This window comes from Anabrus simplex, chromosome 12 (genome assembly GCF_040414725.1).
Source record: "Anabrus simplex isolate iqAnaSimp1 chromosome 12, ASM4041472v1, whole genome shotgun sequence".
NCBI classification, from domain to species: Eukaryota; Metazoa; Arthropoda; class Insecta; order Orthoptera; family Tettigoniidae; genus Anabrus; species Anabrus simplex.
The window spans coordinates 15665953-15685097 of NC_090276.1; the positions used below are offsets into that span (position 1 = coordinate 15665953).

Consider the following 19145-nt stretch of genomic DNA (forward strand, 5'->3'; position numbering starts at 1 on the left):
CGTAGTATGGATATCATCTGAGGAAACGCAAGTTTTGAACAAACTGATTGCCGTTTCATACCGATTTTAGAGGGCATGAAGGGTTTTCCCGACTTTTATACAAAAATCGGATATAACGACAATCCGTTATAGCGAGTAAATTTTTCACTGTTATGAATTCTCGCTATAACGGACTTCTACTGTATTTTAACAGCTCTTGGGCATCGCTGTTATCCTTAATCATTACGGAATTCTGCCTTCCCTTCACTTTTTGTATTTGCCTTTTTTAAAGTTTTATCCGCCTATCCATCAACACAGAATAATGATTTGAGTATGTCGACTGCAGAGTAGCTTCTGGCCGTTTTCATACAATTATGAAGCTTTTTCTTACCAGTACATAGTCTATTTCATAGCAGTTGCCATGATTGGCATAGACCATGTATATCTTCATTTTTTTGGCTGACTGAAGGTGTTGACAATAAGGTAATTTACAAAAAAGAAAAATATAATCCATCCACTTTAGTCAACAAAAGTTAGTCTTAAAAGGAAAATTAAGGAAGAAAATTCACACAGTTTGTAAATATTTCAGCCCCATTGGTTCATCTTCAATGTTAAAAATAGAATATACAGTCAATATATTAAAAAAAAACCTCTTTCTGTTGCTTCCCACACCGATCCATCATCCATGTTCCAATCCTGTAACTATCTTCCAGAACATGACCGGATTTGTCACTTATTCCTTTTCATTCTCTGAGATAAATTATTGTTGCATTACTGACACAAACAATAGCCATTAAAATTTATAGTATTTCATCATGCTCATGGACATCACTTACCAAGAACTTGTCCTTCATGCTGCCAGTTACTTTATCTGAATCCACCAGAACAGTGTAGAAATGCTCCAGTGTGGAAGCCATCTCCAAAATGATTTTGTCTCTGTTCATAATCTCGCTATGCTGTAGCGTAGCGAGTTTCTCAGCTGTCTCCATCTTGATGGACAGGGCATTTTTCTCCATCTGAAAACAAAGTGTTCAAAATCAAAGAAAAACAGAATACATTAATGTGTATGAATTGAAAAGGTTCGGAGTCCTCAGGAAACTGAGTTCTTCCCAGAAATGGAACATGTCCAAAACTTTAAAGTATTCTCTTAACTCTAAAACTGTCAAACAATGCGCCTGCCACGCAATATATCACGTAGAATGCCGTCGCCATAGTACATATATACCTGCCAACTTTACAAAACAAAAATCAGGAGATTCTGGTATGAACATCAGGAGATATAATTGGTCAAAACTGCTTATTCTACATGTCTTGCACAATACAGTACTATGATATATTTATAACATTGTCTCAAAGCCTGACTTACTATACGAGGCTACAAGCCTAAAAATTACACATCTCTATTCTCTTACAGGAAGAATGATCGGTCTCTGATAAACCTTCCGAAAATAGTATGAACTCATGCTCCGCATGTATGAATCAGTCATGCACTTAGATATCATTACTTAGCAAATGCATAGATTAATATATTGCATCAAGCGCCCTTGCGATTATTCAAAGCGCAATGCTATAAATATCAAATAACTGAGGTACCCATGCTTCGCTGCCGAGTTCTCAGAATGACTGTCCTTATAGTTTTCTGAACAGAAGCCAACATAGGTCATTACAATGACCTCAGTACGAATGTTGCAATGAAAGCCCTTATTACACTAGGCCGCCAGGTGGCGCTGCTTGTCATTGGGCATTGATTGTTATGGAGCTTATTAGACTAGGGCAGCCGGTGGCATCGCCACAAACTGGCTGCTGTCTGGCTGCCATGCCCCGCGACCGCGTTGGCTGCCACAAGTGGCGGAGAGTTGTGGCGGGGCATTGTATCATACCGAGCCTATTACACTGGGCAGCAGTCGCGCCACCATTCATTTTGACCATCATGCGGTCGGTCTACTGTGCAATAGTGATGAGAGAACATGTCGGACAACAAGTATACGTATACGGTCCTCGTACTTTCGATGAAGAAGAGAAGGCGAAGGGAGAGAAAGATGCATGTACATCCTATGTTATCATTAAGGGAATCTAAAAGGCTTGCACTACTCTTTTTGATAAACTGTATTCAGACGACAATACATTTTTTAATTACTTAAGAATGTCTAAATCGTCTTTCTTTGAATTATTGTCGTTGATAAAGGTTGATAATACCGGGGAAGATACCAAAATGAGAAAGTGCATCACACCAGAAGAAAAGGTGTAGTCACTTTGAGGTAAGTAGAACGATAAAATATATTTTAAGTTACTTTATTGCATTAGGAAATATTAACTAGTTTGAAAACAGTAAAACTTAACGGAATATCAATATTTTAGTTCAATATTTCTTATTAACCCAATCGCATCATTTGACGACCCTAGCTCATCATAGTTACTCGTGGCATATGAATCAAATGACGAGCTCTGCTCGCGACGATGCACGTGCGAAATTACAACCTATTATAATAAAACTTATTACCACCACACCTGTAGATACCCATAAATGTGACAATCTTTCCTCTTATTTTTATTCTTTCAGTCGAACCTCTACACTAGACAGGCACTTAATAGCACATACAACCTAAACAATGCGGTCTCTTATCTCAATTACAGCTGTTTAAGAAAATGCAGATAAAATGTGATAAATGCAGAGAACAAGCATGAAATATACTTAGAAATAAAGGTCTGATTCTCAATAGCTGCAACTATCCAAAGAGTGCTTCCAGTCACTATGTATTACATTCGGAAGTACAACTCTCAACATATGCTGGTGGGTTGGCACGCTTTTTACACCACCGCTTTATTCAGAAGGGGTGGCCTCGATTACAAATACAAAACTGGGAATAACAGAGACCATCTTCAGTAAGTATTTGCGAACAGATTCTCACTGTTTGGACTCTATAGTTGGGAATGAAACTAATTTTTAAGTTGCAAAAAGATGGGATCTCTATTACTGCCGATTGCCGTGACTGACACCATTTGGAAACTTATGAGTTAAGTAAGAAACTATAAATTAAGCACCTGATTTTCTTCATTAATAATAATAATAATAATAATAATAATAATAATATTAATAATAATAATAATAATAATAATAATAATAATAATAATAATCATAATAATAAATCCTGGCTTTCTCAATTTCTCAGCTGAGAGATTGAATTTCACTATCATATCACTTACCATATTCTGGTGCAGGTCCAGAGTTTCCTTTAGTTCATTAAGAAGACCTTCCTCCTCGATCTGTGACTTAGCAGAGAGCAGTTCCCCTTCACACATAAACACTGATGAACGTGCAATGCTCCGGTTTCTCTTGCATGCCTCCAGCTGACGCTCCAGTCTTGCTACCAAAACCTCGGCCCGATTACAATTCTGAAACTAAATGAAGGAGTTTTCACTTTAAAACAACTTTTTTCAAGCAGCAAAATAGCTTAAACTAAACTACTACTATTATAAAGACAGGCTTGCCTGGTGACCAAGAAAAGGCAAATTTCACTCTGATAGGTGGAATAAGGACCAACTCTGATCTGTATTTTGTTTTCGAAGAGCTACTGAATAAAGCCCTTCAATGCAGCAAGCAGGAAAATGTTACCGTATAATCTCGAATACCACCCGCCACCGAATAAGATCCGCACCCTTATTTTGAAAGAACAAAATTTTTAAAAAAAAGTGAAGTCAAAATTATTCACAATCTTTGCTAACACACATCAAATGATTAGAAAATACAAATAAAAGTAAGCAAACATTTCCAGAACGATATCCAACGAGTTCATTCATCATCATCATCATCAGTACCAACTTCGGAACTTTCATCACCATCACCTTCCCACAAAATGTCATCGCTGCCATCCATAGCATTAGAAATGTCATTTCCTGAAGCTCTTCTGTATGAGGTCTCCAGGGAAAAGATTCCACGCCATCAAAATCCACAAACACAGCAGCTGAACTTCCAGGCGCTGAATGCGACCAGGTGGCATCAGTGTGCAATTATCAGCCGCCGTCCATTCTGTATAGACTTGTTTCAAGGCTGCTTTAAATGGACAGTTCACGCAGACATACAACGGCTGTAGCATAGAAGTCATCCCGACCAGAATGACTGCTAGGTCGGTTTTCCCATCCTTGATATGTTTCTTCACAGCGTCTGTTGTGTGGCCACGGTAACTGTCGAGAACAAGCAAGCTCTTTTGTCCCAGTAATGCCCCGTTGCCAGACACACTTTACTCAGTCTTCCACAAGTGAACTGTCCATCCAGCCGGAGTTCCGAGATCTGACGATAACACCAGCGGGTAGATTTTTAGGAAGCGTCTTTCGCTTGAGAACAATGTACGGCGACAATTTGGTTCCGTTGGCAAGAATACACAACATTACCATACACCGTTGTTTTTCATTACCACCTGTTCTAATTGTAACACTATTCACACCCTTAACATACACAGTCCTGTCCACAGGTATTTCAAAGTAGACTGGCGCCTAATCTGCACTGCCAATTTGGGAAAGCAAATATGCATTTTCCTTCTGCAACCGAATTATGTGATGCTGAAACGACCAGTGTTGTCAACCCATAAATATTTTCTCCACTAAATATTAGTTGAAAATCCGCTAAATTTCGAACAAACAAAATAGCATATACCAGCTGTTTTAATAAAAGAGTAACTCAGCACTCACCAGTTTCAGAACAGGAGTTCATCATCTTCTCCTCCGCGCACTATATGCTCTGAAATAGATGTGCTGAGTTGAGGTCATGCAGTTTCATATGAAGCCACATGGTACTATTCTTTTTCAAATAATATGCTGGCAGTTCACAGCAGCAAAGACCATATGGAAATTTTCAAATCTATTTCGAAAGTGTTTCCACTTTGATTACTCTTTTCATTGTTTTTATATTGCACTGCCAATTTGACATCACAGGGAAGCTCTAACAACTAGTCTTTTAAAGTTCAATTATTTAACTACTCTTTACGAAATATCCGACTAGTTTATAACCGTTTCTTTCGACTTACCAAAAAGAACCTGATGTCAAAAGAAACATGTTATCAAACACGACACTACCCGGCTAATCATGAGCACAGTAACAATTGTAACAAATACTGACTAAGGCTGTGGGCAAAAGATGGTCTAGAAAACGAGTGGGGTAGTATGCAGCATAAGTTCAATACAACAGAAATAAGCAGACTATTGTGCCATACTAAGTTCTATTTTTTTTCCCCCCTCCCCTGGTGACTAAAGGCGATATTATTACCGCTGAAAATCGCTAAAAGAAGTTTGAAAATCCGTCAAAAAATCTGCCATCTGCTAAATGGAAAATTTATCCACTGTTCCCTTTTAAAATCCATTTACATCAAGGAAAGGACAATAAGTTCCACCTTTTCAATACTAGGCCTATATATTGTGTGAAAGTTTTACATAACAGTTAAAACATCACAACTTTTGTACATTCGGTACCGGTTTCGACAGATTCCCTGTCATCATCATCATTTTATCAAAATATTGAACAATCTTAAAATACCCAAAAATCTATCTTCAAAACAATCCATAACACGCTTACATATTACCCCTACCGCCGTCCGCGCCCACCCGATTATAGTCCCGCCTCCACCGCGCCTCCTCTTCCCCTTACTCAGTAACTCCGCCCCTCCTTGCTTCCTTCTGAGGTCCGTCTCTTCACATTCAGCCTGTTAGTTCCACTCCGATATATCTACTATCAACTTGGCACCCGAGGCGAGTCCTTCATTACGCTAATATTTCGCGAATTTTAACTCCTTCCGATTCACATATAACTTTGAATCGCGTTTTATTTTTATAGGTTCCGACTTGGATCAGGATCTTGCCAAACCATTTATGCATTCACAACTTACAACACAAGATCTTCAAGTACCACCTTAGCAAGAACCTCAATCACTATTTCCTAAAAAAAAAAAATTAATGTAAACCAACATTCCAGAATATAAGTCGACATATTGAACTGTTCAACGGACATTCTAACTATCAACATCAATACGTAGTGAAAAATTAACTCATCTATTTCTGCTTGCATTGAACATTTAATATAATTCTTCCTTTCTTGAGTCCAAGTTGAAGCTCCAATCGAATTTTATTGTACATATTTTATGTGGAACACCATTTGACTAAATGTTTGTTTACCTTTTTAATGTGTCAAACATGGCTACATGACTTCAATGAATCGACTGGTCAAAAAGTTAAAGTATTACAGATTTAAGCCTACAATCAAATTTCGCTATATATTACAAGAACAAAATTTCTTTCAACAAGCTAACCTTTTAATTAGAAATAATAAGGTGTACACCTTATAGAAATATGACTTCCCATTTTACTGACCTTCAATTTGTATATGTGTATACTATTTTAAACATATAATGTATATTTTTAATCCACCATTGTAATCACACCATAAGAGTCATGATCTATACTTGTCTTTGTTTAATTATTCTTGGCTGATGGTGACAGGGAATCTGTCAAAACCGGTACCGAACGTACAGAAGTTGTGATGTTTTAACTGTTATGTAAAACTTTCACACAATATATAGGCCTAGTATTGAAAAGGTGGAACTTATTGTCCTTTCCTTGATGTAAATCTTGTTTCAATACGGAACCTAAGTATGAAATTCTTAACGTTAAACTTTTAAAATCCACCAAATTTGGCGTAAAATCCGCTGAGTTGGCAACACTGGAAACGACAATACCTTCTCATCGTGGGCACCAGGAAGACGTTGTGAAATTGAGCTACGCCTTTGTATGCTCAACCCATTTATTTTATAAAAATTACAAACCCATCCTCGGCTTGCCTTAAACCCTTCCGATTAAAGTTCATTTGCGATATCTAATGCCTTTAGCCGACACATTTCGGTTGACTCACCATATCCCAATTCCCGCCTTTCTGTCACATGTTTATAGTTTTTCTTCAGTTTCTAGAAACTGTACACTCAGTCCACGAAAAGCTCTATGATCACCACTACATAATCATAGCACATTATTCTTTTTTTTTTAATCGCAAATACACGACTCCTCAATATCGTATTTCCTACCGGCGGCACGATTTCCAATAATTTCTGCTTCCCGAACTACTTTTCAGTTTCTCACTCACAGTAAAAGATCGCAAACACTTTGTGGAATTCATGCTGATACTCTGAGAACGTGAGCGATACTGACTCCAAGTGCGGAAGTAGCGTACACTGAGAGAAGAGAGAGCCTTGTTGCCAAGCCGCGCCAGCAGTGATGCCCGATTCACGCGCATTCTGAAAGATAAATTTCCCAAATTTTTAAATAAAACCCGCACCCAATTTTGGAAGAGATATTTTTGAAAAAACAGTGCGGGTGGTATTCAAGATTATATGGTAAATAACTTTCCTCAAAGCCAAAACAGACCAGTGCTTGTTAACCCATTTGTGCCCACTTGGAAATTTCATTATTAGAGGAATCTACGATGTTATAAACATGTCTGGGCATTGTCAACAAGAAATACACACAACAATGCGCATTGACAGTTACAAGGAAGGAAGGATGTTTGGAAGAGGCGAGCTTCAAACACACTATCATCTCCGTAATTGAATGGTTAGCTGAGATAGATCATACCAAGATGTGCAATGATATTGTGTTCATGTGCACTTAGTGCGATTCTATGTTACGAAAAAAGTGCCAATTAACGCGAGTCTTACAAACATGTCCGTAATCTACTTAACAATTTTCACCAAATTACAATGTTTCTGACAATTTAATGCCAATTATCTAAGACTCCAATACAAAATTAGCGAAGAAGAGATCCAAATATCGGGATCAGATTTAAAAAATATTTTTGATATCAGTGCAATGATTGTTATTTCTCTTGAATTTCAAAGAATAACTAGTCTGTTTTTGAAGCGCCATTGGTCTTGTTTCTGTTACGTTTGTGCACAGAATATCATCGTAACATATCAACATCCATCTTTCAGCACATAGCATTTACTGTGACAGAGATAATTGAGAAACTTCAGACTCTAGATTCGCCATGATGACTCTGAAGTTATTTGCACACGTTTCGTGTGTGGATTAGCATCCGCTTTCTCAATAAACAAAGTTTTCATCATTTGTAAACTGTCTAGCAAGTCATCTCATTTTCGGTCCGAACAAGAAGCGTCTTAACCAGTTTTGGCTCTATATACCCCAGTGCTCAGATAGAGAAGCAATCAGGAGTTATATACCAATTACAGTAGTTTTGATACTGTTCTGAACAAAAAACTGATCCCCAGTGGTGTTGTACTACCTTCAAGTGAAAGCTCACTAGAAAATTGAATCGTGAGCAACTTCAGAGTCATCCTGTGCAACGTGGTCGGCCGAGCTGTCTTGCTTGCTGTCGTGTACACAGCCTCCCTGCTCAGGTGGCAGCACACCGGCCTCTCACCACTGGTTCCGTGGTTCAAATCCCGGTCACTGCATTTGAGTTTTGTACTGGACAAAGCAGAGGCAGGACGGGTTTTCCTCCGGTACTCCAGTTTTCTGTCATATTTCATTCCAGCAACACACTCCAATATTTCATTTCATCTGGCAGTCAATCACTGCCCCAGAAGAGTGCGAGAGGCTTCGGCAGCCGGCACAATTCCTATCCTCGCCACTAGATGGGGGGCTTCATTCATTCCATTCCCAGTCGAATGACTGAAAAACGGGCTGTGGATTTTCACTCTAATCTTGATGCTCACCTATAATTTTTCCCCCTTTTACCAAACCAAACCATACCCTATGTCGCAACAGCCCCGAAGGGCCATGGGCTACGAAGTGACCGCTGCTCAGCCCAATGGCCTGCAGATTACAAACTGCTGTGTAGTCAGCACAACTAATCCTCTCAGCCGTTATTCTTGGCTTCCTAGACCGAGGCCACATCCCATCAGATGGCTCCTCAATTGTAATTGGACCTCGGACAAGCCCTCAGATATAGGTAAAAAAAATCCCTGACCTGGCCGGGAATCGAACCCAAGGCCCCCGGGTAAGAGGCAGGCACGCAACCTCTACACCGCGGGGCCGGCACTTATTCCCTTTATGGAACCCTCTATTATGACCCATCACATCTTAAGTGTATGACCTATTAGATGATCCCGCTGTCTTTTTATTTGTGTCAAACACTTCATTCGTGACTGGTGCTCCATGCAGCTGTAGGCCGACATGCTAAGGCGGTGAAATTACGTTCTCTACCAAATCTTCACCCAGGCCAGTCGTGCTGGTGCATCGTGCACACAACGTGGCTGGGAACGCTAATTTAAATTTCTTATGGTGGGAATGTTACGAACATACTAAAGAGTTGAAATAATAACATTAAGTTATTTATTAGACCACCTAATCAATACAAAATCGTCTTGGATGATTTACATAAATTTGTTAGCTAATGGTGGGACATGTTTCGCCTTCCCTGAAGGCATCATCAGCCATAGTCTTAACCTTAAATTAAAAATAAGCGTCTAAATAACATGTAATGAAATGAATTTTAAAAATCTTGAAGAGATTTGAAGTAAAATAACATTAAAAATAACAATGATGGTTTGAAAATACAATGTGATGAGATACAATAGTGGAAGTATTAACAAAATTAACATTAGAAGGCTGCTAAAATAAGTACAATGGATAAAACAACAGATTGTTATACAACAAGTAGTAAGATTGCATAAAAGTAAAGTTGATAGTCATGGCGGTTATAATTAGACGATGGCGAAAAATGTTATATAATCAAAGTAAAGAGGAGAGAATAAAAGTCAAAGTTAGTCGAGAGATCCAAAGTTCATCATGATCTTGAAGATAAAAGACGAAAGTCAGATGCATATGGTGAAGTTGTAGAACACGTTGAGGATATGAAGTTGGTGAATAGAAGTTGAAGAACAGTTTCAAATAGGATCACTATGGACCATCTCAAAATTTGAAGTAATGTTCAAATGTTGTAAATTGTGAGTCTGTAGATATTCTAGTTGAAAAAGCATATAAAAGTGGAATCTGTAAATGGAAGCAAGAAACGTAGAGTTAATTGTGTGAAAAGATATTTGAAAAATATTGAAGTAGAATCGTATGCACTTACCATTTGACGGTGACAAAGATAGCTTGTAATATTATGAGTTAGAAGAATTTGCAACCGTAGACTTCTTGCTACGTGTGTTATAAATGAAGTTTTGTGCTGGAGGGGGATCTGCTTGCGTTGACGTAACTATTGGAGTGGGGCTGCTATTGGTGGGAGGGAAGGAAGAGAGTGTATTACTGCGCGTGTTGTAACGGTGTAAGGCTATTGGAGGGAGCGATGTTCCGGTGGGTGTGGCTATGGGTTTATTGGTTGTATTTGAATTAGAGGTACTAGCGGCGGGGGGAAGGGAGGGGGGTATATTAGCTGTAGGGGAGGTGGGAACTCTAATTGATGTGAGGTTGAAGATTTTTAAGAATTTGTTGGTGAGGGAAGTTGATTCTCGTAATAAAATAAGAATCTGTTCATACAAGGGGCTTTTTTTATCAATAGTGTCATTTAGATTTTTATCTTTATTAAAATGTTGGTCTCTCCTCTTTACTTTGATTATATAACATTTTTCGCCATCGTCTAATTATAACCGCCATGACTATCAACTTTACTTTTATGCAATCTTACTACTTGTTGTATAACAATCTGTTGTTTTATCCATTGTACTTATTTTAGCAGCCTTCTAATGTTAATTTTGTTAATACTTCCACTATTGTATCTCATCACATTGTATTTTAAAACCATCATTGTTATTTTTAATGTTATTTTACTTCAAATCTCTTCAAGATTTTTAAAATTCATTTCATTACTACATGTTATTTAGACGCTTATTTTTAATTTAAGGTTAAGACTATGGCTGATGATGCCTTCAGGGAAGGCGAAACATGTCCCACTATTAGCTAACAAATTTATGTAAATCATCCAAGACGATTTTGTATTGATTAGGTGGTCTAATAAATAACTTAATGTTATTATTTCAATCTAATATCATCAATACGGACCAAAAATGATATTTATTACATGTAACATACTAAAGAGTATCGTAAATGTGCTATTCATGTTTCTTTAACATATATCCAATAGGGCATGGACTGCAATTTCGGAATAATGATGTAATAACCAGGGAAACGCGCTACAGAGGGACGTCTTAACCAGTTTTGACTTATTAAGTTGCATTTTTTTAATCTCCTTTTCTAGTCTAATTTATATAAAAGAAAATATGAAGTTATACAAAAGGTAAAAATTGTCAATATATGGGAAATTTTTCAAAATGTTTCTTTTAACAACTTGTGTTACACACATTCTCATGTATATAATAATATTGCAAATACAGTAATAAGGAATACTTAAAAATAGTTAAAAATGAAGAGGAAAACTAACCTGGGATGCTGTAGTCCGGATCTTTTGAAGCCGTTTTTGTATCTCTTTCTTTACCATGATTTTGTGTTCCGTTAAGCGAATTTCGGCATCAAGTTTGAGGACATCTGACTGAGTGATTGCCATCTTCTCAAAGAGAAAATTTAACTTCTCTTTCCATTTAGTAACAGACTCATTCTCTGCAGCTATATCACGGATCTTGGAAGTTGATGGCACCTCACTGAGGGGCACTGAGTCTGTGCCTTTCTTGGACTTTTCCTCTTCAAGCTGCTTCTCCAGTGTGGTGATTTTCAGACGCAGTTCTTCAACGAGCCTGATGTACTGATTTATGTGCATGTCCACTGAATACACATTATTGCGGATCTGGAAGAGAATTTAAAAAAATAGAAGAGTGATTATGGTAGTTAAAAGAGCAAACTTCAAGATTACAATTTTGACAACAGTGTAATCGTCTCATTTCTCAGCTGCTTTTCCAACAACTCGTATGGATCATGGGTACGATCCGTAACACGTACGTGGACTGGCCCAGTTGCACAGCTTATTTACAAACTTGAAAATACTTACACTCCACTCTATTTTCATTAAAGTGTCAATAAGTTTTCTGAACAGTGTCTGCTTAACATACTATGATACTAAGGTTTGAAATAAATAGTACTAATGGACAAATACAGTGAAGCCTTCTTTAACGACTGTCCCAAGACATGGACACTCTTCAAATATGGACAGATTTATGTTTCAGTTGAAATAATATAGAAACAGTTATAAGATCAACGATCATTAGGGACATTCTCAGTTGAAGACATGGACAGCTAACTGGGAGTCTTAAAGCTTGATTTATCTCTTGATACGGAAAGAACTGGGATGTCCATAGGTTTATTAGCTTCTTCGGTAGATCAGTGGTAGAGTGTCCGACCATCGATTACAGGTTCAATTCTCAACAGAGAACAGAAGAAAACCCTAAAGATGAGCAATTGCATTTCATTTTAGCAGATTTGACTGTAACATCACCTCTTCTGAGTTGTCTTACAGGATGTAGATGGGAGCGAAATACCAGCACACTACTGCATATATAATTAAGTCAGAAATGCGATATGAAGTATATAGAAACGATGAGTAACTCGTGCCCTATTTGTAGATCTCAATGTTGACTAGAGAAACTTACTACATGGGTCGTAAAGCAATCTCTTCACAACCAGTTATCTTTTGATTTAAAATGCTGTAACAAAAAAAAAAAACTACTGCAAATAAAATTCTGGAGATTTCTCTAGTACCTTCGTAGAACTGTCCTCCATATTGACAGCTTGCTACCCTCAATCAGTCTGAATGCTGATTATATTCCAAACTATGCTTCGCTGAGAGCGCAAGGAACCTAGGTAACACTGCAAATCCTTGATTGGTCTACACTGGGAGCAGTGCCGTATATGCACATACTGTACAATCTGTGCATCCTAAATCTAGGAAAATTTCTTAAAGAAATGCTTTATGTTTTTTGTTTACAAGAAATTTTTCTTGCATAATGAACTTTCACAATGCTCCTACCCGGCAGGAGCTGGATAACGGGAAATGACGATGATGATGATGAATGAACTTCAAAACAGAATTAAATATACATTTGTTTTAAGAAACTCATCAAATCTTCGTGTTGTTAGGTAGCCAACCCACTCAAATCAGAATTGTCATGTATTTTGCTACTTTCGCCTGTGTGTGGTCGTAATGTGATTTCTGGTATTAGCTGTATAGGAACATGCTGTGTGAAATGCATGGCAATTACTACTTGCTTTCCTTACACGAGTTTGTTTTGTTTTGCCAGTTGGGAGTAAACTTTCTCCGACATTGTACTTCCTTTCTGTTGTGAAGTTTCCAATGTTCCCTGCATCTTCAGTAACACAAAGCTTTTCTTTATTCTGAAAAGCGATTAGGAGAAAGTGTAGTCGTACTTAATACATTGTTCATACTTCTAACGTGCTTCTGATGACACAGACGACAGAATCCATTGTTTGGGGCAAAGTGGTACCAATCAGTGAGAACCCAAGCTTATCTTTGCTAAATTCCAGAAAAAATATGTGCAGAGTATTCACATATACACTTAAATTTACAGTTAGAATGGGCAACCTCCCAGCCTGAAAAGGACAAATAGCTACATCCCTTTGATGCCAAAAAAAGACAGGTTTCACTGTACAACTACGTTTATAGAAATGAAGGGCAGAACCTAAGAGCCATCAGCAGGAATGAATGCAGAACAATAATAAACAAGCTTCAAAATGAATCTGATAACGCTAAGAGCAGATACAGTGATTGGTGGGTATTCCACATATCACACACACACACACACACACACACACACACACACACACACACACACACACACACACCAGCGGCCTAAACATGGATCAATTTACCGTACCGCACAACATGCTAAGTGTTGTCGCATTAATTCTGCAATCACCACGAATTATAGATCTCTTATGAATTTATCAGCACTCACCTTTGTGTTTATTTTCTTTGCTCGCGTTGCATAGTTGAGGGTGTTAAATGTTTCCTCGAAGGTCTTCGAACTGGGGGACACATTTGCAATCATCACCGTCTTACAATTGCCACCGAGTGAATCCTTCAGTAGACGAGTCAACTTTGAGTCTCTGTATGGTATGTGTTTCTGACCATCAGCCAAAGCATTGACACAATTGCCTGTGTGACACAAAAAAAATTACAATATCATGAGGCCACTCGCAAGCAAATAGTCAAACAAGATACCTCAGTTGCCTTCAGTATCCAAGTTAACCCATACACAGGCTCAAATATTCTAACTTGGTAACATGGCAGCATTATATTACAAACTAGCAGTTCTCCCAGCTCCAGCAGCATTGAAGCCAGACTTTTACACAAGCAGTATCAATAGTGAACAGTCCAACAATAATTACACCAGATCACTCTTCCCATCAAATTTCATCTCTGACCTGGGCCTCTGCATCAATTTGTACGGTTATGATATATTGGTATTAACGATAAATACCAAAATTTTTTAAACTTAAATTTTATGTGCAGATAACACGAATCTTGTGAAGAAAGTCAGGATATCGTATTTATTTGCAAATAATCATGAAATCTAATGATCTTGCAAAATCACGCCATTAAGTTATAGACGAGAAAGGTTCCACCTTGTCAATACAAATTTATTTACATAAATATCTACAGTACCGGTTTTGACTCTTTACATGTAGTCATCTTCAGCTGTACACCGTTACATTCACATAAATCAAATTAGTTGATTTGCCTTGTCACAATGATAGCCATAAAAATACGATATATCTTACTACTAATTGAGCCTACTTTAGGGTAAATTTGACTATGTACAATCTAAAATGTGTAGGTGAATCTTTTAGGCCTAAAAACATGTAAATGGGCTGTTAAAAGTACAATTACATAAACACTTTCTTAAAAATGTATGTGGTACATGTAAAATGTTGTCTTAAAGTATACAGTTCAAGTAAAATTCGTTATATTAGAAACATTTTGTTAAAATAAGTTTTCCGTCTTGCAGGTGTTGATTTTCTTCAATATGATGTGAAAATCGTATAAATGAACTATTATTAAAAGTAACAGTTAACTAGGCACTTTTAAAATATATATATTACATGTAGAATGTCGTCTTAAAATGTGCAAATACGTATAAGATTCGTTGCATTAAATACGAAACAATTTTTTATAGAATAAGTTTCCGGTCTTGCATTCGTTGATTTTCTTCAAATGATATGGAGAATGTCTATGCTTTTTTTATAGGAGGTGCTCTTCTTTCTGTTGTATATTGTGCTTATTGATTAGTTTATAGTTGACTATCATTAATAACAAGTTTGATGTATTGTCTGAGGTAGATGTGTGCAGCTGTGGTTGAATATGGCTGGAATATTGAATATAAATTTGTTTTCTATGAGTGCCAAATGCAGGAAGGTGGGTCTTCTCCGGTCTATAAATGTCTACGTGTATCTGTAAGAAACGAAAATGAAAATTAAGAATTTATAGTCTGAGGAATGCCTGTTGTGTGCGTGTGTGTAATATAGAGTACTTACGATTGCTATTGTGGTTGTGAAGCGCTAGCTTTGGCTGCTTGGCATGCACTGTGTCGTGTTCCTCTGGTGCTAGTGTCCGCTGTTGAAATGGGAATGGAGGGGTGAGGGATGAGGGGAGTTGTTGTGGGGGTAGGGGTAGAGTTGGGCGTGTCGATCATCTGTGTGTTGACGCGTGCTGGATGCTGTTTGATTAAGATAATTTTTTAGTGCGGGGATAATTTCATTGAATATGGTATTGGTTTTTTCTGTGATTTCATTTATGTTGTAATTAGGGTTGGTATATTGGTCTAGTGATATGTATAGTTCTTCTGTTATATTGAGTAAGGGACCTTTGGGGTTTATGTTAAGTATTTTCATGTCGATTTCAATGTTCGTGAAATTATGTTTATATTCGTCAATATGTTGAAGTATTGCAGAAAAATGACTGTGTTTCGCGGCATTAACGTGTTCGTTGTACCTAATTGTAAAATTCCTAGCAGTACGTCCTATGTAGCTTATTTCACAGTTATTACACTTGATACGGTATACTCCTGAGTGGTGATATTTATTAGTGTTATTGTCTTGGTATTATATATTAGTACTATTGTGAGATGTTTTGAAGGCTATTTTTAGGTTGTGTTTTTTAAATATATTAGTGAGTATATGTGTGTATTGTTGAAAGTGAATAGTGCATAATCTTTCTTGGGTTTATCTATTTTTGTTAATCTGGTTTCTGGTTGGGATTTGATTTTCTGAATGATGGTGTTGACCATTTCTTTCTTGTAAACGTTATTCTTAGCTATCTCATGAATTAGTCGTATTTCTTCATTAAAGCCGGTTCTTGATAATGGTATGTTAAAGGCCCTATAAATCATACTGTAATATGCTGCTTTTTTATGAGTTTTGGGGTGGATGGAATCTGTTTTGATCGTGTTCGATGTGTGTGTGTGGGTTTTCGGTATATTTTGAAAGAAATAATTTTCGTGCCTAGTCATAGTCAAATCGGGGTAATTTAATTTCTAGTTGTTTTCGGTTTCTTTTGTAAATTTTATGTTCAGGTCTAGTGCGTTTAATTTTTTTAATAAGATGTTGTCATTGGTGTGTCTTATCAATGATGGCAAAAACATCGTCGACAAATCTGCACCAGAAGAATATGCCGTCTGTTTTTTTGATAAAGGTGTGTTCTAGGTAGTCTATGTATATCTCAGCTAATATGCCGGAAGCAGGTGACCCCATTGGAAGGCCTTGCTGTTGGTAAATTGTATCATGGAATTTGAAGTAGTTATTGTTGGTTGCAAATTCGAGTATTTTGATGAATTCAATTTCTAGGTTGCTTAATTTGCTATAATTTTTTAGATTAGATTGAATTATTTCTATGGCATTTTTGGTGGGAATGCTGGGGTACATATTGGTTATGTCAAACGAAGCGATGGTGTGGTGTTCTATTTGTAATTCTTTTGTTTTTTTGCAAAAATCTATTGAATTTTGTACGGTTTTTTTTTTTTTGGCTTGAAAAAAGCAATGTTTCTTAAGAAATTTTTGGATAAATTGTGAAATTTTATATGTTGGGCTTGCCCTGTAATTTATTATCGGTCTCATAGGTGTATTATCTTTATGTATTTTTGGGTAGGCTTTTGCCGTGGATAGTTGGGGGTTCATAGTCATGAGTTTGGTAGCCTCAGTTTCCATGAGTAAAACTTGTGTTTAGTAGTTTTTAGGTTCTTTTGTATGCTGTTGGTTGGGTCTTTGCGTATGATTCGGAAGGAACTATCTTTAAAACATTCTTTAGTTTTGGTTATGTATTCGTCTTTGTCTATGATAACTGTGGTGTTGCTTTAATCTGCTTTCGTTATGATAAGGTTGTTTTGTGTGATTTTATTTTTAAGTTTGTTTATATGTACTTTTTTTTGTACCGTTATTGAGTTATTGTGACTGATTTTATTTATGTATTGTGGTAGCTTTTTTATGGTGTCATGTCTAACTTCCTCACGTAAGTCATATGGGATCTTTTGTATGGCTTGTTCGGTTTCTGTGATGGTAGTTATGATGTTCTGAAATGCTGACATATTACCCCATTGGCGCAAATTTGGCACAGAAAGCCACATTTGTCACAAAATACTTGCAAAAACAATATTCATGGAGGTTTAAAAAGGACTCCCTCATTTACCTACGCATGTGACGAGGAAGCAGATCTTTACTGTAAGTAGATGTAATCCGTATTGAAGACCAATATAGTGTAAAACAAAAGCTAAAGGTTTCCACGTACTCAATACCGTTGATCCATATATCAAATTCACTCTAGAATCAGAAACTGGGCATAAAATCACTTTTAGACTTAACAATCTCAACACACCATTATTCCCTTAGCTACAAAATTTATAGAAGACCTACACAAACCTAAACACCATACATAAGACTTTACATCCACAAGTCCATAAACGTGCTGCATACTACAAGCATGGTTCATCGTGCATTCAATATCCCAATGTAAAAAAAAAAAAATTATACATGAATTAAACACCATCAGAAACATAGCCAAGGCCAACTGATATAATAAATATTTCATTGAAGGAATAATGAAGTCAGATATCGACTTTCCACTACTCTCACTAAAGAAAACTAACAAAACCGTATTCCCCACTTTCACTTTTAATAATCCACAGATGAAACAGATTTTGAACATTTCCAAACAACATGACATAAAAATATATTTTAAAACAGACAATAATAATGCATCAATTTTACACAACAGAAACGTAGTAATAATAATAATAATAATAATAATAATAATAATAATAATAATAATATTCTATAGATCAGTGTTTATATGCTTAAATGTAGTAGCTGTCCGTCCACCTATATCAGCCAAATAGGTAGAAACTTTGACAAGAGGTACTTAGAACATGTAAATTCGTGTAAATATAATAGATTTTCAGCTATGGGAAAACATAGGATGGACTCAAACCATGAATTCACAAATATTGATCAGGATCTAAAAATCTAAAAAATGCTTGATAAGGGCTCTCTGCTCAATATCTTGAGAGATTTATTTCATCCACCTGGATCAATTCTTTAATCCCAATTTCAACCTCAATGAAATCTGAAAAACAAACCCTTTATTTGATCTATTAATTCCTATATTCAATAAAAAGAAATTAAGTTCTCTTAACCCCCTTCATTCCCTCCAGCAATCACACACCATTCCACATCCCTCAGCCCCACCTTAGGCATTTTTATTTTTTTATTTTATATATTTTTTATTGTATTTGCATCCATGTTCGTTTCGGCCACATCGGAAACAAAGAACATCTCAACTCTTTCCCATCAACATCACTGTGTTCACACTTTTTTCAGCTGAGCGGAGCTCTAGAAGATTTCTCTAGTGTTGATAGTTCAGTGTTTCACCTGGTCTTCTGTGAGGTGCAGTCTTCCAATTGGAGAAGAGCCGAGAAAATACAAACTGTATTGAATAGGACGAAACCTTTAGCTTTCAGAGCAATAAGAAATAATGTATTGGCAACTGTCACTCCATGATTACTAGACTCAAGATAGAGAGACCCTGTTACAAATATAGTTCATTCCAGGGGCCTGTTCCACAAAAGTACGGTCTTGTATATTACAAGTAAATTCTCTAGTAACTTGTACAAATACCAGAGTTTCTGTTCCACAAAAGAATTCTCTACAGTTGTACTTTACTACTCCATACTTACAAATTACTAGTGAATTTTTATAGGCGTGTTCCACAA

The 19145-nt window shown here is 36.8% G+C and overlaps 1 protein-coding gene across 1 annotated transcript in view; it reads right to left on the reverse strand.

Annotated features, from left to right (window-relative positions):
* The window catches only part of LOC136884407 (uncharacterized), a 125217-nt gene that overhangs the window by 51456 nt on the left and 54616 nt on the right, over window positions 1-19145 (reverse strand). Inside the window, exons 7-10 of the mRNA XM_067156543.2 lie at window positions 13842-14041; window positions 11360-11719; window positions 3184-3378; window positions 816-995 (exon numbers count right to left, since the gene is read on the reverse strand). Of these exons, the coding sequence (XP_067012644.2) occupies window positions 816-995; window positions 3184-3378; window positions 11360-11719; window positions 13842-14041 (935 nt within the window). The remainder of the gene's footprint in view (window positions 1-815; window positions 996-3183; window positions 3379-11359; window positions 11720-13841; window positions 14042-19145) is intronic.